Source organism: Rana temporaria, chromosome 4 (genome assembly GCF_905171775.1).
Source record: "Rana temporaria chromosome 4, aRanTem1.1, whole genome shotgun sequence".
Lineage (NCBI taxonomy): Eukaryota > Metazoa > Chordata > Amphibia > Anura > Ranidae > Rana > Rana temporaria.
The window spans coordinates 354,632,776-354,658,152 of NC_053492.1; the positions used below are offsets into that span (position 1 = coordinate 354,632,776).

General features: G+C 44.7%; 1 protein-coding gene across 1 annotated transcript in view; it reads right to left on the reverse strand.

Moving 5' to 3' along the window:
- AKAP12 (A-kinase anchoring protein 12) overlaps positions 1–25,377 on the reverse strand; it is a 235,196-nt gene that overhangs the window by 48,219 nt on the left and 161,600 nt on the right. The window contains exon 3 of the mRNA XM_040350847.1: positions 17,606–17,729. Within this exon, the coding sequence (XP_040206781.1) occupies positions 17,606–17,729 (124 nt within the window). The remainder of the gene's footprint in view (positions 1–17,605; positions 17,730–25,377) is intronic.

A 25,377-nucleotide genomic window follows, 5' to 3' on the forward strand; every position in this document is an offset into this window, starting at 1 on the left:
TGAGCCCAGACAAGCCCAATAGTAAGGCCCCGTACACACGACCGGTTTTCTCGGCAGAATTCAGCAAGAAACTCGATGGGAGACGTATTCTGCCGAGAAAACCGGTCGTGTGTACACTTTTCGCCGAGAAACCCGTCGGGAAACTTGTCGACCCAAAAAAAGAGCATGTTCTCTATTTCCTCGTTGGGCAATGGGAACATTTGGCTCGACAAGTTTTTTGACAGCCGAACAAGGAACTCGACGAGCAAAACGATGTGTTTTGCCCATCGAGTTTCTGGGTTGTGTGTACGGGGCCTTAGTCCAGCCCAGGGCAAGAGTACAGATTCTTTCAAACGTTGTTTTTAACTGAAACATGGCATGTGTTCATACAACACCACTGTGTTTGTTATATCAAAATATGATTAAATGAAATGTAATGCTCCTGGAATTCTTTCCCTCCCTCTTCCTCTTCCTTCTTTCTCTCTCGGGGACACTCTGCTCCCACTTTCTTCTTTGTATGAGAAGGGGAAATTACACCCCACATTGATGAAGCAGAAAAGGTTCTAAGCAGGCTAGGCAGCCAAGATACTATCAGCAACTTTGGGCCAAATCCACAAAGATCCAGCGTAACTTATTTTTTTCCATTTAAGTTACACTGCCTTAAAATTTCTACCTAAGTGCCCGATCCACAAAGCACTTACCTAGAAATATTGGGCTGTGTAACTTAAATTCGGCCGGCGCAAGGCGTTCCTATTCAAATGGGGGCGATTCCCATTTAAATTAGGCTCGTTCCCGCGCCGGCCATACTGCGCATGCTCATGACATCATTTTCCCGACGTGCATAGCGCAAAATTACGTTACGCCAAGCTTTGTGGATTGCGACGGGTCAATAAAGTTGCGTCTGGAAAAAAAAAAGATACGGCGGAAAAAAAAAATTCAAATTTAAAAAAAAATCGCGTCGCTGGACAGAAAGGTCTGCTTTTACATGGTGTACTAACTTTACACCTTGTAAAAGCAGCCCTAATTTTGCGTATGCAAACTAAAACTTACGGAGAAAAAACGAAGCTGAAAAGCTTTGTATACCCGAGGCGGCATTTCGACACGAAATGCCCCCAGCGGCGGATGCGGTACTGCATCCTAAGATCCGGCAGTGTAAGTCCCTTACACATGCCGGATCTTCTCTCTAACTATGGAAAACTGATTCTGTGGATCAGTTCCATAGTTAGGAACAGGGATATGACGGAGTAACAGCAGTTACGCCGTCGTATCCCTTTTGTGGATTTGGCCCTTTGTTCCCAAACCATCTTCTCGGATCGCTCCTCTAAGAATCCTGTTACTGCGGCGGACTAGGCTTGATACATGGCCAGCCTGGGAGAGTGGGCACGGGGCCTGGGAGAGGTCAGGCACTGACACAGTAAGCTCCCAATGGGGTGGTGTGCTGGGCAACTCCCAACGCGGGTGGCTGGCCCCTCTAATGATCCCAATGGGATATTCTCAGCATGGGACACAGGTAACAGAAGGTGGTAATTCATAGGATAACCTCCTGGAAGTGGGAGACTCCTAGCCTCCAACCGATGGCTTGTGATAAAAACGATACACTTTAATGCAAGCAACCGTTACTATCTTGCTCTTATTGGTTTATGATGTTCTGTAACTGTGAATGTAGGCCTTGTAGGCCAACGACAAGAATGTTATTGTATGTTATCCTATTCCTGTGAAAACTCAATAAAAATATTGAAAGTAAAATGAAACTTAAGTTATGATGTATGTAATAAACCTGTGTAAAAATCTTTGAATATGTACCTACATTATATTATAGATATGGTACTCCTCATACCCCTGATGAAGGAGAGGTGAACTCTCCGAGCTGTGTCGGATGAAGGAAGACTCATCATATTTTCATACATTTCACAGTTGGTGTAAAAGTAGCCTAGTTAACCATGTCCCTTCTTTTTATATGTTGTTCCAATAAATTCTGTTTTCACGCATTTCACTTCTCATATATATTTTTTGTAATTGAAGTTCCTCAAAAGTCCCCCAAAAAATAGGGGAATTTCTCTGTCTGTATGCATATACTGACAGAAAGATCAAGTCTACCATTGCTGAATCTCTCCTCCTAAAATGTTAGCTGCCTATTTATCTCTGACTTTATTACATAAGTTAGCCATACACAAGTAGATTTATGAAAAAACGTTTGTACGAATATTTGTATGAAAAATTTCCAGTACATTTAATGACTTGATGAATGTTGATTTAGAGGGTGTGTAAAAAAAAACAACCTTTCCAATCAATATTTTTTAATGAAATAAGCTGGCACCAGAGGTGTGCTCCCTTTGCCAATCCCACAAAATAAACATGTTCAGACATCCCACACATGCATGTGTATTCACAAGGTTCCAGAAAAAGGCCTCCAACAGTGCCTGCAAATCTTGTTATTGTCTAAGGTCTGTGGCCACCATTTCTATTGTATCCCTCAAGATAAGATGACAACAGAGGTGTCTGGCTTTGATCCTTTCTTTCCACATCATATAATTTTGAGCTTCAGAGGAAGACCCCATCTGAAAAACAGATCATGCCATAATGTCCAGCCGTATCAACAGTAAACTTTGCTGAATCACTTTAAAAATGGATGAAAAATTGGGCAACATTTACATGGGCTGAGAGAGGAGGATGGTTTGCCACATTCAGAAGTGGCACAATGTAGCCACTGGACGTAATAACACTCTGGCCCGGATTCTCGTACGAGTTACGCCAGCGTATCTCCAGATACGCCGTCGTAACTCTGAGTCCGAACCGTCGTATCTATGCGCCTGATTCTTAGAATCAGTTAAGCATAGATTTGTATTAGATCCAACCGGCGTAAGTCTCTTACGCCGTCGGATCTTAACTGCATATTTACGCTGGCCGCTAGGGGCGTGTACGCTGATTTATGCCTAGAATTATGTAAATCAGCTAGATACGCAAATTCACGAACGTACGCCCGGCCGACGCAGTACAGATGCGCCGTTTACGTTCGGCTTTTCCTGGCGTAAAGTTACCCCTGCTATATGAGGCATACCAATGTTAAGCATGGACGTCGTTCCCGCGTCAAATTTTGAACATTTTACGTCGTTTGCGTATAGGGCTGGGCTTCATTTACGTTCACTTCGAAAGCATTGGCTTCTTGCTGGTTAATTTGGAGCATGCACACTGGGATACTTTCACCGACGGCGCATGCGCCGGTCGTAAAAAACGTCATTTACGTGGGGTCACATAAAATTTACATAACACACGCCCACATCTACCACATTTGAATTACACTACGCCGCCGCAACTTTGGTTTGAGAATACGGCACTTGCCTGTCAAATAGGATACGTTACGCCCGCACAAAGATACGCGGTTTTACGTGAATCCGGGCCTCTGTGGTATAATATATAATATATATATATAATTTGGCCAATTAGCGCAGCAGAAACACTGCCCCTGGATGCAGCCAGGTTGGTCAGTGGCTCTATTCACATGCAACCGGTCAGATGGGTACAAATCTGACAGCTGCTACTGTTCACACAGAGTACCACCCCTGCACCCCTTCCCATGTACTGTAAATATAGGCCAATATGCTTTCATTTGAAGGGTGTGTAAACGCTAACAATGAACTTCTAACGTGGTCTGTTTTAGTTTGCTAAATATACCATTGAAAACATGTTGTTATATGTGTTCAATAAGAGCAAAAAATGCATGTTGATCCTGCCAGAAACCTTTTCAGCTAATGCCTTTCTTGTATACGTATAGGCGCATTTAGGAGCATCAAGCATTTCAGCATTAATACATTTTATTGATCTGAATATTGGGATGCATTAATGTTCAAACGCTAGCTGCGTCTAGTGTATTGCCACGTTTAGATGCATTTACACGCATGTAGGCACGTTCGGCATTTTTTATGCATTTCAGCTCCTCTCCTGAATGCACACTTGGCTTGTGAACGCACATATGGCAGCTTGTGAACGCTCCTCTTCTAATACACCTTTAAATGCTTATGTGTGCATGAACACATAGGAGTTGATTTACTAAATGTCAATAGACTTTGCAAAGTGCAATTGCGCTCTGCAAAGGCAGTTGCTCCAGAGCTTAGTAAATGAGGTAAAGATTCCCTTTGCTAGAATACCAAATCACCTGCAAGAAAAATAAAAACAGCAATTTTGCTTGCACATAATTTTGATTTTGTAAAGTGCACAGTGTATTTGCCTTTAGGAAAAATCAATCCCATAAGCTTATTTAGAGGTGTTTTTACAGGCTGAAAAAAAATGCAAAATGCCTGTAAAAGTCCAGCGTGCATGAGGCCTTATCAGTTTACATTGTGCTTGGCTATCTCAGAGGACATTATAACCCCCAACCCCCTCCCCCCCTGCACTTTATGTTATGGAGAAGAGAAGGAGGTGTTCATAGTCCTGTCCTAGGGTAACAAGCTGCTTCTAAATATGCACAGTAACAGTGAAGCCTCGTACACACGAGCGAGGAACTCGACGTGCCAAACACATCGAGTTCCTCGGCCAGTTCAGCACTGAAGCCGCCGAGGAGCTCGGCGGGACGAGTTCTCCCATAGAACAACGAGGAAATAGAGAACATGTTCTCTATTTCCTCGCCGAGCTCCTCGTCGGCTTCCTCGGCCGAAAGTGTACACACGGCCAGTTTCCTCGGCAGAATTCAGCCAGAAACTCGGTCGGAAGCTGAATTCTGCCGAGGAAACTGGTCGTGTGTACGAGGCCTGAGTGTTGTCACCATAGGACAGGAAATGTGTTACTAGCAGGTGAAAACACAGGCACAAAATCTAAAAAAACGAAAACAAATGCAGCCAACACATCTAAGCACCAATATATTGGGCCAGATTCAGGTAGATCAGCGGATCTTTAGATCTGCGTGATCTATCTGATTTAAGATACCCTGCCACAAGTTTGAGAGGCAAGTGGGTAATTCAAAAACCACTTACCTCCAAACTTGCGGCGGCGTATCGCAAATCCCCCGGCGGAGTTCAAATTCCGCAGCTAGGGGGAGTGTACTATTTAAATCAGGCGCGTCCCCGCGACGATTTAAATGAGCATGCGCAGTCCGTGAATTTTCCCGGCGTGCATTGCTCCCACTGACGTCACTAGGACGTCAGTGGTTTAGACGCTTACGTAAACAACGTCCATTCGTATTACAGAACGATTTATGCAAATGACGCAAAAAAATTCAAAATCGACGCTGGAACGACGGCTATACTTAACATTGGCTGCGCCTCATAGAAGCAGGGGTAAGTATATGCCGGGAAAGCCGCTACGGAAATGTCGTAACAACACTGCGTCGGATCCGTGTACGTTCGTAAATTTGCGTATCTCGCTGATTTACATATTATTCAACGTAAATCAGCGGGAACGCCCCCCGCGCCATTTTTAAATTACAAATAAGATCCGACGGTGTAACACAGTTACACCTGTCGGATCTTAGCCATATCTATGCGTAACTGATTCTATGAATCAGGCGCATAGATAGGACCAGTGTAAGTCAGAGATACAACGGCGTATCAGGAGATACACCGTCGTATCTCTTTGTGAATCTGGCCCTCTGTGTTTTTTTTTTTCTTTTCAACTACTCATTCTATTAGTATCCATTAGGCTTTCACTGTTATGTAGAGTAAAATACATGAAGGCTCCTACTATTACACATCATTTTTTTTTTTTTTTTTATACAGGGAAGGTCAACCGAACACCGGACGGAGTGCTCTACAAGAAAAATGCACTTAACAGCGAGCCAGTCTCCCTGTTGAATGACGCTAGTGCTGAGTTACACAGTAAGTAAGGGGTTAAACAGGTGACTTCCACCGAAAGGCATGAAGTGTAAGAAATATCCGGTTTTTAACTCAAGGTCTGCTCAAAACAATCATCGTGTGTTCTATCTCAACTTTCTCCATCCTGTCCCCTTTCCCTTTTTATGAGCATGTTGAGTAGTGTGATTCATCACTGATGGAGCAAAATTTGATCATCCTGCAATTATTTCCTGCTATTCATTCACAGACAACTTCCTAGAAATACGGTCAAAAGCAAACACAACCCTGACAGCTCGCAGGTCACAGGAGTTGTTGTTTTTTTTTGAAGAGCAGCTAAGAGCAAACCATACACCGAGGTCATGTACCACACGTTTCAAGCGTATCTCTGCATATTTAGCAGGTTTGAGGTTTTAAAGCAAGGTGATGATGATGTTTGTAAATACCTGGTTTGCTCCATGATGGCTATTGAATATTTAAAATCAGTGGCCCAGATTCAGAGAGCAATTGCGTCTGCGTAACCATAGTTACGCAGCGCAATTACTTACTTGCGCCGGCGTATCGAATGCTCCTGATTCAGGAACCTCGATACGCCGACTGCAGCCTAAGATATGCCTGGCATAAGGCTCTTATGCCGTCATATCTTAGGCTGCATTCTTACGCAGGCCGCTAGGTGGCGTTCCCGTAGTGGTCAGCGTAGAGTATGCAAATTGCATACTAACGCCGATTCACAACCGTACGCGCGCCCTGCGTACGCAGTTTACGTCGTTTGCGTACGTCGGTTTTTGCGTAAGGCTGCCCCTGCTATTAGCAGGGGCAGCCAATGCTATGTATACCCGTCGTTCCCGCGTCGCATATTTGAAAAATCACGTCGTTTGCGTAAGTGAATCGTGAATGGCGCTGGACGCCATTCACGTTCACTTTGAAGCAAATGACGTCCTTGCGACGTCATTTACCGCAATGCACGTCGGGAAAGTTTCCCGACGGAGCATGCGCACTACGTTCGGCGCGGGAACGCGCCTAATTTAAATGATCCACGCCCTCTATGGGATCATTTAAATTGCGCGCTCTTACGCCGGGCATTTTTCAGGAGCGCCCACGCAATTTACGGAGCTACTACTCCGTGAATCAAGCGTAGCGCAGGTAATTTACGGAGGCGCAGCGGCAAAACGGTATGCTGCGCCTCCGTAAAAAAGCGCAAAGCTACCTGAATCTGGCCCACTGTTTTTCAACCAGGGTGCGGTTTGGACTACCTTGGGGTGCCAGGAGCACAGAATTGGGAAGCTCTATGATAGGAGGACTGTGTGATTGGTGGGCACTGTGATTGGGAGGGCTTGATGTGATGACAAGATTTAGGATTCATAGATGACATATTTATATTATATTATTTCAATCAACTTAATTTCTCAATTACTTGTCATCAAATAGCTGCCATGAAGCTATGATTATGACATTTCATGTTACATAATCTTATCCTACAATCCGCTAGGTTATCTATTGTCATTTACATTTATAAGAGTTACTTTCCTGAATGATTACGTCTTATTCTACTATACTATTGTACATGTTCTGTTAATGGAATATCTATTTCTATTATATTATTGTACATGCTCTGTTAATGGAATCTTGTTGATACTTATAAAATTTAATAACATATTTCAAACGGAGAAGACTTTAGAATGGGGGGACCCTGTCAAGAGAGGACTCTGATGTGAAGGGAGGCTTCTGAAGTTAATTTTTTTAAGGCGGTTGTGTGCAACATTCTAGGCTTAGGTTTCCTATTGATAAGCAACATTTATATTTTTTACATTTTAGACTGGAGTCCCTCGATATTTTGCATACTTCAAAGGGTATTATGGTATGGTATGGTATGGTTAAAGAAAGGTCGAAAAACATTTCTTTACAGTAAGCACTTTGTAATATTTAATTTGTTTCACTTGTATGCTTTCATCTAGGTCCAGAAAAACGAAGAAGAAAAAGGTCTGCATCCTCTGTATTTTTGGACATAAGCATAACAGGTCTGAGGTAGGCAGGGGTAAAAGGGCGCACATCTGTTTACATCCGCCTGTCCATAGACCTAACATGGGTCTGTTAAGCTCTAAGTAGGCAGGGCCAGTGCTACCACTAGGCAAACTAGGAAGCCGCCTAGGGCACCCTGCTACCTAGGGCACCCATCCACTAGTGTTCCTACTATCTTCTCTCTGCAGCAAGCAACCAAGTCTCAGCATCAGCAGGCAGAGGCCACTCTGTTTGCACATAGTGTCAGAGGAGCAGTGGTGGCAGGGGACTGTGTCTGTGTCCTGACTCCCGAATGAATGAAAGCAAGCAAAAATTCAATGATGGGCGCTGATAGGCTGCAATAATGGGCGCTGGTGAGGCTACATTTGATGGGCACTGGTGAGGCTACATTTTATGGGGGCTGGTAAAGCTGCATTTGATGGGCGCTGGTGAGGCTACATTTGATGGGCGATGGTTAGGCTGCATTTTATGGGGGCTGGTGAGGCTGCATTTGATGGGCGCTGGCGAGGCTGCATTGATGGGCGCTGGTGAGGCTACATTTGATGGGCGCTGGTGAGGCTGCATGATGGACGCTGGTGAGGCTGCATGATGGACGCTGGTGAGGCTGCATTTGATGGGCGCTGGTGAGGCTGCATTTGATGGGCACTGGTAGACTGCATAATGGGCGCTGGTGAGGCTGCATTTGAGGGCCGCTGGTGAACTGCATTTGGGCGCTTCATTAAAAAGGTGGGGGTATACATGGGCAGGGAAAAGGGGGTGGGGTCAGGGGTGGAGCTGGGGAGCGTCAAAATTAAGTTTCGTCTAGGGTGTCAAAAATCCTTGCACCAGCCCTGTAAGTAGTGTAAGGGGTTAGCTCGGATGGGTTCACCTTGGATGGGTTCACCACACACTGAATTTATACAGACAGGCAGTCGAAGACGGTTGAAAACAAAGATTTGGGTTTATTCTTTCATCTTGCTGGAAACAAGTGCAAGCATCCAAACAGCATAAACAAAATCAAACATAAAATAAACCCTGGCCACTTTGGGCGTCTACCTTCCACACAGGAACCTATCTATGGAGTCTGGCTCAGCCTAGTGCTGGGCAGACATTGCTGGTCATACACCAGAAAAACAATAGTCTTTTGATTTTTATTACACAGAAAAATCAATCCTCTCCTCACCTCCTCAGAAGACTTTCTGGCACTGCTCTCCTTCCTCACAAAGACTCAGGATGCAGCAAATTAGTGGTAATCCTCTGGATTACTTATAGAGGCCTTAATTGCCTCATTCTGAACAGCTGAAGTTTTTCCACGGCCTTTAGCCTTTTCTGGCTACGTTTGCAGCCGACGCTTAATAACAATTGGTGTATTGTCTAAACAAGGCAGAAATGTATGTCCCGTCTGTGACAACACCCACAGATTTACCTGACTTCCTGTCACAGTAGGCAAAGTGAACAGACATGGATGCCACAAAAGTGACATCTATACTGTTCATATGTTTACATATTCTCTGCTGATTGGTAGAGACACGGCTGGTGTGAAAGACCCCTTATGGCCCATCTGAATTTGACTGGAAATACACAAATGAAAAACATCAAAAGCATATACAGATGGGGTGCTTGGTGTACGATTCTAATTTCTAGACTTGTGCACAACGGAAAATTTTGTTTCGTTTTCATTCCTAAAATACATCATTTTGTTCTGTTATATTCGTTATGTTACATTAATTAGTTTTTGGATAATTTGTTATTTCTGTATCAATATTCGTTATAACGCATCGATTCATTTTCAGATAATTCAATATTTACAGTATGTATGTATATATATTCTAGTTAACGAATCGTAGTTCAGGAAGTCGTTTGTTTATTGAATCCATTAACACACACAATGACAATATGTCTTCTCCTATGCTCAAATACAATACAACACCCTTCTCACTCAGTTCTTAGGAATGCACTTTGCCAGTAATCCAACTTTCAGCACAAAATGAATCAGCTGATTGGACCGTAAAATTTACTCCAAGTTGACCCTTTGTTTCATTATCTAAATTCAGACGAATTTTGCATTTTTTGGACATTTGGATGCATCCGAATAAAAAATTACGAATTTCAACTAATACAAAAGAAATTATAGCGAAAATAATGAATCGATTCGACATGATTCGTTATTTTGTTAAAGGTCTAGTCCTTTAACAAAATAACGAATCATGTGAAATCGATTCATTATTTTCGCTATAATTTCTTTTGTATTAGTTGAAATTCGTAATTTTTTATTCGGATGCATCCAAATGTCCAAAAAATGCAAAATTCGTCTGAATTTAGATTCATTACGTTATTGTCTACTAGTTCCTACTTATCGCTTTCTGATGCCTGGGGTCTAATATATTATATTGAATCCTCAATCTCTGTGAAGGCAGCCACAAAGCAGAGAGTGTAAGCGTGATGCAAATTTGCATAAGAATTTTATATGTCAACTGTACAACCATGTAGAACAGACAACATGGCTACTAAGCTGAATATTTTCTACTGGTTATTGTGGATTCTGTATCAAATATAAAGGCAAAAAAACAAGGACAGGTAATGCATGAAGGTGACTGTAACCTCCAGCACAGAGGTTTCTCATGCTCTAGTGCTCGTTAATACTCGGGTCTAGGGTCCACTCTGACGATTAAAACTGTGCTGCTATGTGCCAATAAATGCTGTCCCACAGCAGATATCCAGGGGTTCCACGGTTTTTACAGAGCAAACTTTTGGCATATTTGTTTGTGTTTTCAGAACAAGTATATTCTAGTGTAATATCATATTACATTACATTTTTACTATTAGGAATTCAATGCAACATTAAGGCGGTGAATTCGGAGGTCAAAGGCATTTTCTATAACTGGCACCCCCCACTTTAAAATGTAAAAACACCCCATTGTGCCTCCTGCATATCTCTGCACCCCCAATATCTTTTCACTACTGTGTACCCCCTCACCACAACTGCAGCTCTGGACCCCTTTACATTACACAGCCCCCCACAGCTCTGGTCCCCTCTAGACTACACATCCCCCTACAGGTCTGGATCCCTGCACATTACACAGCCCCCCACCCAAGCTCTGGACCCATGCACATTCAACAGCCTCCCTTCCCCAGCTCTGGACCCCTGCACATTACACATTGCCCCCCAGCTCTGGACTCCTGCACATTACACATTGCCCCCCCAGATCTGGGCCCCTGCACATTTCCCCCCCAGCTTTGGACCTGTGCACATTACACATTACCCCCCCAGCTCTGGACCCCTGCACATTAAACATTTCCCCCCAGCTCTGGACCTCTGCACATTCCCCCCAGCTTTGGACCCCTGCACATTACACATTACCCCCCAGCTCTGGACCCCTACACATTACCCCCCAGCTCTGGACCCCTGCACATTGCCATCCCCCCCAGCTCTGGACCCCTGCACATTCCCCCCAAACTTTGGACCCATGCACATTACACATTACCCCCCAGCTATCGACCCCTGCACATTTCCCCCCCACCAGCTCTGGACCCCTGCATATTGCCCCCCCCCCAGCTCTGGGCCCCTGCACATTACACATTACGTTACCCCAGCTCTAGACCCCTGCACATTACCCCCCCAGCTCTGGAACCCTGCACATTTCCCCCCCAGCTTTGAACCCCTGCACAATACCCCCCAGCTCTGGACCCCTGCACATTTCCCCCCTAGCTCTGGACCCCTGCACATTGCCCCCCAGCTTTGGACCCCTGCACATTACACATTACCCCCCCCCCCCCAGCTCTGGACCCTGCACATTGCCCCCCAGCTCTGAACCCCTGCACATTGCCCCCCAGCTTTGGACCCCTTCACATTACACATTGCTTCCCCAGCTCTGAACCCCTGTGCATTGCCCCCCCCCAGCTCTGAACACCTGCACATTGCCCCCCAGCTTTGGACCCCTTCACATTACACATTGCTTCCCCAGCTCTGAACCCCTGTGCATTGCCCCCCCCAGCTCTGGACCCCTGCACATTCCACATTGCCCCTTCCTACCTTGCTGAGACATGCATGCAGAGCTGGAGACACAGCAGCGCTGAACAGAGGGCAGAAACTGCTGAAGTTAATTTTTCATATTAACAAGCTAATGATTGGTTGCTAGGATCACCTAGCCACCAATCACCTGCTGGTTAATTTGAAAAGTTAAGTCCAGCAGTTTCCATCCTCTATTCAGCGCTGCTCACTGTCTCTCCCCTGCTGTGAGCAGAGTGAATCTGGCAGTCACCCAAGTAGGTCCGCACCCGGGTACCCTGTCTTAGCTCACCTCTCCTTGCCTTGGCTGTCACAGTGCTGCTGCCTGAGCTCCCCATGTGTTACACTAGGGGCGGACCACCCCCCTCCCCATTGGTACGCCACTGCTTGAGAGCAGGAGGTCTTGAGAGGAGCAGAGAGGACAGTTTGGGTGATATTTAGAGACAAGATGGGGTATGTAGCAGAGTTGTGAATGGCTTTATATGTTGTAGTTAGTATTCTGAATTGAATTCGCTGGGCGATTAGAAGCCAGTGTGGGGACTGGCAAAGAGGGGTGGCAGACACTGAGCGGTTGGTAAGGTAGATACATTTAGCAGAAGCATTCATGCTAGACTGAAGAGGAGATAGCCTATGGAGAGGAAGACCTATGAAGAGAGAGTTGCAATAGTCAAGGTGAGAGATAACAAGATGTTACAGAGTTAAATTCTACAAACGTTTGACAACGACTGGATTTGAGCCTGGCATAAGGGAAGGGATTGATGGTTGCAATATTGATTTTGAAGGAAAAGTCATGGAGTGGGGCACGGGCAGGAGGGAATGATATCAACTTAGTTTTAGAGAGATTTAGTTTAAGGAAGTGGTGCAACATCCATGCTGATATGTCAGTTAGTAAGTTAGTAATGCCAGAGGAGGTGAAGAGTTGGCAGATAGATTAGGGTGTCATTGGCATAGAGATGGTATTGGAAGCAGTCGGAGGTTATCAGATGACCAAAATAGGAAGTGTAGATAGAGAAGAGAAGGGGTCCAAGGACAGAGTCTTGGGGGACCCCAACAGAAAGAGGAAATAGAGAGGAGGAGGCAGAGTTGTAGGTAACACTGAAGGAGCGCTGTGATAGGTAGGAGGAGAACCAGGATAGAGCAGAATCTTATAGTGCATTACCATCAGATTCTGCGAGAGTTTAATCTGCACCTCTGGTAGGACCTGTACATACACATGGCTCTGCATTTGGTGTTTCCAGAAAGAAGTGGTGATATAGTGAATCGTTTTCAAAAGCAAAAACATTGTCAGCCAAAGTCATCTGTTGATAGGCACCACTAGATACCTGCAGATTCCACTTATGTTTTAGCCATGTTGTAAGTTGATGTTATTGGAAATTACTTTTCCTTTTCAATCTGCAGCTGCCATGATTTTTTGTAAAATTCAATGTAATATGTCAATCTCGAGGCATTTTGTACACTATTGGTGCACAGTACGCTCCTAGAAATGTAATTTCCTTCTTGTGTAATAGGTTTACTGATTTTTCCATATTAAATCATTCTAACGGGATACAGACCCTGCAGCTTTTCTCAGTAGAACACTGAGGCCTCGTACACACGACCGAGGAACTTGTCGTAAATGAAACATCGTTTTCCTCGACGAGTTCCTTGTTAGGCTTGTCGAGAACTTTGACAAGCTTTCTTTGCGTACACACTGTCAAGACCAAATCTCGTTGTTCTCAAACGCGGTGGCGTAAAACACATACGACGGCACTATAAAGGGGAAGTTTGATTCCACTGGCGCCACCCTTCTGAGCATGTGTGGGTTTCTAAGCATACACACGAACGTGTTTCTTGTAGAAAACCAGCCCGACGAGGAACACGATGAGGAAATTGAGACTCCCGACGAGGAAAAAGAGACTTGCTCTCTTTTATTCTCTTCGAGTTCCTCGACAGTTTTCTCGATGAAAAACATACACACGACCGTTTTCCTCGGCAAAAAAGCTCTGCCACCAAGTTTCTTGATGGATTCTGTCGAGGAAAACAGTCGTGTGTACGAGGCCTGAGAGTACACCAGCTGATTATAATGAACCAGAACCGCCTATTCAGATGCATTCACCTTGGTGAATTACTGAATGCAGCACTCATTGTAGCATGTGATAGTTAGACCCTAGGCTCCACTTTCTAAAAAGCCAGTACATGCATGGGATTTTTTTGGATTACCAGGCGGGAATAGAATTCCATAAATGTAGCAAGCAGGACCTATAGGTACCAGATGGTGCCTCCAGTCAACCATCTAGATAGTTTCTTATGTTATTGGAAACAAAAAGTGGAGCGCTAATCAAAAATGAATAAATAAATAAATGCCTATAAACATAGGAAAACAAAGTGCTCAAATAGTAAATATGAACAATAAAAAAATATTGATGTACTCATAAATACACGATTAAATGTCTGTATAAGGAAAACACATTACTAGTGCTCAAAATGTGTGACTGTGTGTCTATATAGTGCCAAAACTTCAATCTTTGCAATAGTTCAAAACCTGGTGATGGCTTCAAACAGAAACAAAGCAGTGAAGGTGAAGGGATGATGAAGTGAAGAAAACTGCCACCGGTAGGTAGAAAGCTTACCAGAATGTTTGGACACGAGAGAACATACGTTCTATGGGTCAAACAGGCTTTATGTGGTGGAACCACAGTGGGACCTGGACTATCCTGTATAAGTTGCTGAACCGGGGATGACCGAACACCAACAGACAGGGCTGGTGCAAGCATTTTTGACACCCTAGGCCGGCCGTCACTAAATGGTGGCCTGCGGTCCGAGTCCGGACCGAGTGACGCTTCAGCCTGGACTGCCAGGCCGCCACTGTTTGTTTGCTGGGACCACGGGTTTCCCCAGTGATGCTGAGTGCGTATGCCTGCCCCTGCTCTTCACCGAAGGTCTCCGAGTTGAAAAGCACTCACAGCCACACAGTAGGGGCGTGACGTTATGTGCGCGCCCGCCCCCTGCTGCTCGCGATTCCCGTGTTCTGACGAGAAGACACCTGGTCCTGACTCTTCTTGCTAGTGGGGCGTGATGTGACGTGCACACCCCACCCCCCGTTACTCGCAGTTCCCGGGTCCTGGCTCTCCTTATATTGCAGCTTCTGCCCCTTCAGTTGTGCCCTCATTCAAGGTATGTGGGCCCTATGTTAGCTAGTGTTTACTAATGGGCATATTTATATTGTGCACACTGCTGGGAATATTTTTTTTTATGCTAAGGGGCACTCTGATGGACACATTTTTATTTTAAGGGGCACTCTGATGTGGAGTGGGGCACGGGCAGGAGGGAATAATATCAACTCAGTTTTAGAGAGATTTCGTTTAAGGAAGTGGTGCAACATCCATGCTTATATGTCAGTTAGTAATGCCGTGCGAGAGGAGGTGAAGAGTAGGCTCAAAATGTGTGACTGTGTGTCTATATAGTGCCAAAACTTCAATCTTTGCAATAGTTCAAAACCTGGTGATGGCTTCAAACAGAAACAAAGCAGTGAAGGTGAAGGGATGATGAAGTGAAGAAAACTGCCACCGGTAGGTAGAAAGCTTACCAGAATGTTTGGACACGAGAGAACATACGTTCTATGGGTCAAACAGGCTTTATGTGGTGGAAACACAGTGGGACCTGGACTATCCTGTATAAGTTGCTGAACCGGGGATGACCGAACACCAACAGACAGGGCTGGTGCAAGCATTTTTGACACCCTAGGCCGGCCGTCACTAAATGGCGGCCTGCGGTCCGAGTCCGGACCGAGTGACGCTTCAGCCTGGACTGCCAGGCCGCCACTGTTTGTTTGCTGGGACCACGGGTTTCCCCAGTGATGCTGAGTGCGTATGCCCGCCCCTGCTCCTCACCGAAGGTCTCCGAGTTGAAAAGCACTCACAACCACACAGTAGGGGCGTGACGTTATGTGCGCGCCCGCCCCCTGCTGCTCGCGATTCCCGGTGTTCTGACGAGAAGACACCTGGTCCTGACTCTTCTTGCTAGTGGGGCGTGATGTGACGTGCGCACCCCACCCCCCGTTACTCGCAGTTCCCGGGTCCTGGCTCTCCTTATATTGCAGCTTCTGCCCCTTCAGTTGTGCCCTTATTCAAGGTATGTGGGCCCTATGTTAGCTAGTGTTTACTAATGGGCATATTTATATTGTGCACACTGCTGGGAATATTTTTTTTATGCTAAGGGGCACTCTGATGGACACATTTTTATTTTAAGGGGCACGCTGATGGGTATATTTTTAATGTGCACACTGATGGACACATTTTGTTGTGCCCATCAGAGTGCCCCTTAACATAAAATGTGCCCATCAGTGTGCACATAAAAAATATACCCATAAGCATGCCCCTTTAAATAAAATGTGCCCATCAGAGTGCCCCTTAAAATAACAGGTGCCCATCAGCGTGACCCTTATTTTATGTTAAGGGGCACGCTGATGGGCACATTTTATGATAAAGGGCACTCTGATGGGCATATTTTATTTTAAGAGCAACACTGATGGGCACATTTTGAATTAGGGGCACTCTGATGGGCAAATTTTACGTTAAAGGGCACGTTTTGTTGTGCTCATGAGGGTGCCCCTTAATATAAAATGTGCCCATCAGGGTGCCCCTTAACATAAAATTTGCCAATTGGAGTGTCCCTTAACATAAAATGTGCCCATCAGCGTGACCCTTATTTTATGTTAAGGGGGACTCTAATGGGAACATCAGATGTAAGGAGGTATTCTGACGGGAATGCCTGATGTAAATTAGTGCTGTGATGGGGACCCCTGATTTAAAGGAGTGCTGTGATGGGGACACCTGATGTAAAGGGGCACTGTGATGGGGACACCTGATGTAAAGAGGTGCTGTGATGGGGACATCTGATGTAAAGGAGCACTGTGATGGAGGCACCTGATGTAAAGAGGTGCTGTGATGGAGACACCTGAAGTAAAGAGGTGCTGTGATGGGGACACCTGATGTAAAGGAGTGCTGTGATGGGGACACCTGATGTAAAGGGGCACTGTGATGGGGACACCTGATGTAAAGGGGCACTGTGATGGGGACACCTGATGTAAAGGGGCGCTGTGATGGGGACACCTGATGTAAAGGGGCGCTGTGATGGGGACACCTGATATAAAAAATCACTGTGATGGGGACAAATGGGGACTTGAGACTCGGACCTCGACCCAAAGAACATTTTAGTGACCGGACCTCCTTGAATTTTAATTCAGGACCCCTGCCCTAGGCGAAACCTCATTTTGCTGAACCCCTGACCCCACCCCCTTTCCCCTGCCCATGTATACCCCACCTTTTTAATAAAGTGCCTATCAAATGCAGCCTCACCAGCACCCATCAAATGTAGCCTCTCCAGCGCCCATCAAATGCACCCTACCAGTGCCCATCAATGAATGTTTGCTTGCTTCCATTGATTCGGGAGTCAGGACCCAGACACAGTCTTCCGCCGCTGATGCGCCTCTGACACTATGTGCGAGTGGTGGCTGCCAGCTGAGATTTAGTTGCTTGTGCAGAGAGAAGAGAGTAGGAACACCAGTGGCCGGGCGCCCTAGGCAGCAGGGCGCTCTAGGCGGCTGCTTAGTTTGTCTAGTAATAGCACCAGCCCTGCCAACAGAATGGAATAAACCACAGAGGAGAGTGGTGTCTTTCAGGATATATAACCAATTATGTTGTTTTCTATGTTATGTCAAGATAGATACATATGTTTGGGTTTTAAGTGTACCTTTAAGAAGACCCTATCGCCAGACAATTCATTTCACCACAATGTTCCCATAACAATAGATGTGCATTTAAACATATGTTGAACTAATTACAGAAAATCACGTACATACCCTCTTTTGCTACCACTTCCTCCTGAAATCCATTTAAATCCTCATCCTGTATGATCACTTCAACGGTCTCTTCTCCATCAGATGTTCCATTAAGTATTGCAATTTTTCCATTCTTATGTAGAAGCTGCAAACAGAAATAAGCACGTTGTAACACTTATTTGTGAAGTACAAAAGCCCTATTTAAAATTTCAGTTACTTCTGTGTCAAGAACTATTGCATCTTGTTGGATGTGACAGTATGTTAGTTGGTAACAGGTCTCCTAATGTATAGCAAAAGGTTTAATTTTTTACTCCAGCAGTAGATCTTTGGACTTAGACTGGCGAAGATGTCAGCTCTTTTCCATGAGCCCCCACTTTTGGAGAAAATAAATAGGCAGACTTTTGTGACAGTAGTAGCTGACACAATAACATTGAGCCCAATGGGCCTGATCCACAAAAGGGATACGCCGGCGTATCTACTGATACGCCGTCGTATCCCTGTTTCTATCTATGGAACTGATCCACAGAATCAGTTTCTCATAGATAGGCAGAAGATCCGACATGTGTAAGGGACTCACACTGTCGGATCTTAGGATGCAGTACCGCAGCCGCCGCTGGGGGCATTTCTCGTCGAAATCCAGCGTCGGGTATGCAAATTAGCACTTACGGAGATCCACGAAGCTTTTACGCTTCGTTTTTTCTCCGTAAGTATTAGTTTGCCATCGCAAAATTAGGGCTGCTTTTACAAAGTGTAAAGTTAGTACACCATGTAAAAGTAGACCCTTCTTTCCCGCGACGCTGTCAAATTTTTTTTTTTCCCGCCGCATCTCTTTTTTTTCCCGACGCAACTTTTTTTACCGGCGCGATTCACAAAACTCGGCGTAACGTAATTTTGCGCAATGCACGTCGGGAAAATCGCATGGGGAGCATGCGCAGTACGTCCGGCGCGGGAGCGCGCCTAATTTAAATGGGACTCGCCCCATTAGATTGGGCACGCCTTGCGCCGGCCGGATTTAAGTTACACCGCAGAAAATTTCTAGGTAAGTGCTTTGTGGATCGGGCACTTAGGTAGAAATTTTCCGGCGGTGTAACTTAAATCCGAATATTTAAGTTACAGCCCCTGGCTGTGGATCTGGCCCAATGAGCCCAATTTGGGAACCAGCACAGCAGGTGTTTAAAAGGGCCGGGAAACAAATGCTTCCCTTAACAACATTAGCAAAAGCATAGTGAGGCACAATCTCAATGGATCAATGACAACTCTAAAATGGATTTCTAAACACCTACTTATAAACCAATTAATATGTATAGATTAATATGTAAAGGTATTACTCTGGACACATTGGTGCCAAGATGCTGCCTCTAAACATTTCTGTACATTAAAGTGGATGTAAACCCCCAAATTTGTTTGGGATGTCACAATGTAGAGAATATGATTTCCTATCATCTGTGCCAAGTCTTGCCACACAGAGTTAATCCAGTGCTCAGCAATCCTCTTTTTATTGTTCAGTGAAATAAAACAGACTTCCAGATAAAGACCAAAGTCCTTGCTTGAGTGACAGGTTATTTACATATCTCGTGCACTAGCTTGCAGACATGCACAGCTTCTGTAAAGTGCACAATTCACATCCCCCTCCCCTCTCCTCCTCTCCCGTCCAGCTCTCCCAGGATTGGCTGTCTTTCCTGTGTTTTGATTAAATGTTTTCAAAATATGGGGTGATCCACAGTTCAGTGTAAACAGCCATCAGAATATACATAGACAAGAAGCTGTGCATGTCTGCAAGCTAGTGCACAAGATATGTAAATAACCTGTCACTCAAGCAAAGACTTTGGTCTTTATCTGGAAGTCTGTTTTATTTCACTGAACAATAAAAAGAGGTTTGCTCAGCGCTGGATTAACTCTGTGTGGCAAGACTGGGCACAGATCATAGGAAATTGTATTCTCTACATTGTGACATAAAAAAAAAATGTTTGGGCTTACATCCACTCTAAAAGTCTGTTAGTAAATATTTCTGATTTAAACATTTCTTGTATGACTAGAAAAGTATGTTTGAAAATATTCAGTTGGTTCACAGCTGTTTTTTGCTATACAATCATATACACAAGTGGGTATATGCCTATATATATATATATATACATACAAACACTCCCAAAAGTATTGGGACACCTGCCTTCACACGTACATGAACTTTAAAGGCATCCCAGTCTTAGTCCGTAGGGTTCAGTATTGTGTTGGCCCACCCTTTGCAGTTATAACAGCTTCAACTCTTCAGGGAAGGTTGTCCACAAGGTTTAGGAGTGTGTCTATGGGAATGTTTAACCATTCTTCCAGAAGCGCATTTGTGAGGTCAGGCACTGATGTGGAGGAGAAGGCCTGGCTTGCAGTCTTTGTTCTAATTCATTCCAAAGGTGTTCTATTGGGTTGAGGTCAGGCCAGTCAAGTTCCTCCACCCCAAACTCACTCATCCATGTCTTTATGGACTTTGTTTGGGCACTGGTGCGCAGTCATGTGGGAACAGGAAGGGGCCATCCCCAAACTGTTCCTACAATGTTGGGAGCATGAAGCTGTCCAAAATATCTTGGTATGCTGACGCCATAAGAGTTCCCTTCACTGAAACTAAGGGGCCAAGCCCAACCCCTGAAAAACAACCCCACACCATAATCCCCCCTCCAATAAATAATTTGGAGTAAGCAAGAGTTATAACTCCTATCAGTTTTTTTTTTTCTTTCTTTTTTTTTGGTCATCTGTGTTCCATTGGAGAGATTTCCTTTCACTTCCCATCATATAGCCACACATGAAGTGAGAGGAAATTTTTATCAAAGTGAAGGAAATCCCTGGTAGTCACAATGCTCACCAGAATTAAGGACCACTTTGAAGCAGAAGTAGAACATTTAAGATTAAGACCCTTGTGGCTGCTTTGTCTCAACGCAGCATGTCTTGTTTCCAGCTCCATATTCCCCTATACCAATATAACTAGATATACTTACTGTCTCTGACCACCAATATAGGTCTCATGTACCTGAATGGTGAGAGGCTGTAAATAGACCCCAAAGCTGAAACACAAATCAATGCAGTTTACAGTTTACTGTGCTTCAGTTATGAATGAATGGACACAGTGAGCGAGTGTGTTCAAAATCTAAATCAGTTCCACTAGAAACCTAACAGTAAGCTAAAGAAGTGAATGCTGCCACTGCAGCTGACATAAGGCCATGTATTGATAACAGGGAAAAAGTTAAAGTCGTTCTAAAGGCATAAGGTTTAATACCTTCATGTATTCTATGCATGAAGGTAAAAAAAACTTCTGTGTGCAGCAGCCCCCCAGCCCCCCCCCCCAATACTTATCTGAGACCCTCTCGATCCAGCGATACCCATAAGAGTCTTGCCTCTCTGGGGACTCGCACTCCTGATTGGCTTTTGGCAACAGCCATTGGCTCCTGCTGCTGTCAATCACAGCCAGTGAGCCAATCATCAGGAGATGGAAGGGATGGGGCCAAGCCGAGGCTCAGTTTGTGAATGGACACAAAGAGCAGCGGCTCAGCTCGGGTGCCCCATAGCTAGGAAGGGGCCAGGAGGGCCGACAAGGGAACCGAGAAGAGGGGGAACCGGGTTCCTCTGTGCAAAACCACTACACAGAGCAAGTAGGTATAACATGGTTATTATTTTTTTCCTAAAGCGGGGGTTCACCCAAAAAAAAATATTTTAACATTACATTCAGCCGAGTTGTCAGAATGACAATCGGCTGTTTTTTTTAAATTTTATCCCCGTACATACCGTATTTTCACCGCCGCTTCCGGGTATGTCTTCTGCGGGACTGGGCGTTCCTAACTGATTGACAGGGTTCCGACCGTCGCATATAGCGCGTCACGAGTTGCCGAAAAAAGCCAGACTGCGAGTCTGCTCTATACGGCGCCTGCGCACCGACGTTCGGCTTCTTTCGGCAACTCGTGACGCGCAGTATGCGACGGTCGGAAGCCTGTCAATCAATTAGGAACGCCCAGTCCCGCAGAAGACATACCCGGAAGCGGCGGTGAAAATACAGTATGTACGGGGATAAAATAAAAAAAAACAACCGATTACATTCAGCCGAGTTGTCAGAATGACAATGTTAAAAAATTATTTTTTTGGGTGAACACCCAATTTAATAAAAAACAAGACTTTATCATCACTTTAAACTCAAACATGAATCAAATGCAGGCATGGCCTTGAGTAGATTTACTTATCACCTTAATTAGCCCCAAAACTTGTGTTATTTCAATGTATTTATTTACAAGGGATAAAGTGGTAACCCTATGAAATGTATGCAAAACAAACAGCTATTCTATTGGCTTGCATTGCAAAATGTTGTGTTTTGCTTGTAATTAACCTTTACTTTACTACATTTCTTTTTAATCACAATAGTAGGTGTGATATGTATATGATCAGTAATCCGAGCAGACAGTGACATCAGCTAGGCTAAACACACAGTGCATGAAAAAGCTGATTAACAGCTCAATAAAGGCTTTAGACCTGGGCTGTCCCTTTCCACCTGCACTATACATCTGTGCAGTAACCTGATCTTCAATGGAATGATCCGAATTCAGACCTTCCTATCTGATCATGTTTCTAGTAGATGCACAGGTTATTAAACTAACATAGTCATCACATGTGTATATTGTTCAGATTTATGTTTAAACAAATTGTTATTGCATGTACCTTTTCTTGCATATTATTATTTTATTGTATGTTATTACAACCCATTGTGAGAATGCTAGCTTAATTTCCATTGTTAAAACATAGAAGCTTGTCTTAACCCCCTGTATTTAAAACACAACAAAACCTTGCCCCCCCCCCCCAAGAAGACACATAGACCACTTTAAGTTGGAAGTAGGGCAAGGCCACAGCTTTATTGAACATAAGTATAATAACTTTCAAAATAGCATGGCAGTCACGGTTATACCGTGAGCATATACAACAAACCGTAAAGTCTAAGAGGCTTGTCTCCACCATCAGTGCGAGGAAGGCATTAAACTGACCAGTAATTAAACTCAAGGGGATAGCCCATAAAGTAATGCCAACTGCTGGCAAGGTAAATCTGCCAAGAAGCTGTGACGAAAACACACAACAGGCAGGTGGGTGGGCAACTTGTGTGACGTCAAATTCTCCCGGGAGTAGAGAGGCGTGCCTCTGCGTAGCCTTTAGTAGAGTTCTGACGAGTGGCTGTTCGTCCATAGAGGGCGCTGGAGCGCCGCCCCCTCTGGCTCTCACCGCCACTGAGTCTAATAACATAGATTCATGCATTGCTTGAATCTATGTTATTATCGCCGCTGCCGCTGTTTTATTCAGATGGTAAAGCCCTCGGGTCCCGGAAACTTATACAAGGAACGCACCAGGGATGCGCTCCTTGTATAAGACTGACAGGCATCTCAGCCAATCAGGTTGGCCTATTCTGGCTACCGGTAACCTGATTGGCTGAGACGCCTGTCAGTCATCGAGGGCGGTAGAAGACATCGAGGGACGTGGATGGCTGACTCCAGTAAAGGTAAGTGCCGGGTGGGGGAAAGGGGCACTTTACAGGGCACAGCGGCGACATCAATGGGCACAGTGGCGACAATAGGCACAGTGGGGACAATGGGCACAGTGGCGACAATTAAAGGGCACAGCGGCGACAATTAAAGGGCACAGTGGTGACAATTAAAAGGCACAGTGGTGAGAATTGATGGCACAGTGGATGCGTTTGATGGCATGGCACAGTGGTGAGAATTGATGGCACAGTGGCTGCGTTTGATGGCATGGCACAGTGGCTGCGTTTAATGGCATGACAAAGTGGTGCGAATTGATGGCACAGTGGCTGCGTTTGATGGCATGGCACAGTGGTGACAATTGATGGCACAGTGGCTGCGTTTGATGGCATGGCACAGTGGTGACAATTAATGGCACAGTGGCTGCGTTTGATGGCATGGCACAGTGGTGACAATTGATGGCACAGTGGCTGCATTTGATGGGCACAGTGAAGCTACAATTATTTTTTTCGTTTGCGCCCCCCCAAAAATTTTGAGCACCAGCCGCCACTGGTTCTGACTCCACTCAGTCACCTCGTGCCATTGTAGCCAATCCCCCAAAGGAGCCACTCCGACTCACTGATTATATTGACGCCCCGCTTAGTTGCCAAGCATCCAGCAGTCAAGGTTCCATTTCCTTAGAGCAGGGCGGGTCAAGGGGCCTTCATTTCTATGGGACTTACAATGCTCAGGATTCTATGATCATAATTATTTACAAAGAGAGGATCACCCCTGTTTGTCTGCAACTATTTCTATATTTTTCAAGTACTGACACTAAAAGTGGGTTTAAAAAAATCTATTCAACTATGTATGCTTAACTTAACCACCTTATATTGCTCTCATACTCCCCCAAATCTCCTGTACTAACGATCAGTTTATCGTACGATCGATTCGAATGCGGGATTTCCGGCCAAAGCTCTCACCGCAGTTTTCCCGGTGGGAAAACCTCTGGTGTGTACACGGGGAAAGTGACCGAGCAGGTTCTCGGTTTTCCCCCCGGGATTCCCGGGAGACTTTTTACCACTGGGAATCCTGATCGTGTGTACGGGGCATGAGGCCAAAAAATGTCCAAATGCTATGAAATGTGTCCATAAAAAAGTATAGCGCATCTTTTATTTTCTCCTTCGAACAAACAAACAATTTCCACTACATCTTCAGTGTTAGATGTGTTGCAACAGTAACTTCTGAATGTAAAAGGCAGAATATTTAAATAACATTTTAAACAAATGTTCTAAAAAAAATCAACTATGTATAAAATTAGTATATAAAGGTCAACGGATAGCATTGCAGGTTTTCATTATTACAGTATATAGGTCTATGAAGGAAAGCTACTGAAAATGCTGCAGACCACAACATCTAAATCCTTGTTTAAAACCTTCAATTACAAGTTAAAAAAAATCAATCTCCCTTTAAATTTCCCCACTTCCTGAGGAACCCTGACTCAAAATCACTCAGGATGCTGGAGGTACTAAAAAAATACCTTCCTCTGTGCTGCTGAAGATAAGGTGCACTGTATGAAAACTATTGCACCTACATTACAGCCTGTATTGTTTAGCTAGCGGGCACACCATTGAAGAATACATATGGGAAAGAAGAAACAAAATTAAATGGCCGGGGATATTATGGTAGAGGCCAAACACAACTCAAATGCTAAAAAGGCTTCAAACATAATATACAATAATGATACTCCTAGACATTAGTAGACAGATGCTAGGTCTTGGATTAAATTTGTGATGATCTCATGACTCAGGGTCAGGGAGGTCCAGCTGGCTGAACCCTCTCAGGGGGAATAATTGATACTAGAGCTTGCTTGTACTGATCACCTTCTCTTCCCGCTCTGCAAAACAGGAGACTGTCAGCTCAGCCAAAATAGTTTTTTTGGGGGTATAGTTAAAGGGCCAGGTGGGATAAATTCTGAAAAGAGGTCACCTTATACCTGCATGTCTGTATACCCTCTTATGTCTATCACCAGCTAAACTTATTTTACATTTTAGCAAGGCCAGATAACATACTACACCCGCCCCTCCCCCGCTCTCTTCTCATTGGCTCACTGGCTGTGATTGACAATGGCTCTTGCTGCTGTGTGAGCCAATAAGAAGAGAAACACTTGGGCAAACACATCGCTGGATCGAGATGCGGCTCAGGTAAGTATAAGGAGAACCCAGAAGGTTTTGTACCTTAATGCATAGAACCACTTTAAGAGAACACTATAGTTCTGAAGGCTCAGTAAGGCAGCATGCATCTAATTAATGGAACACA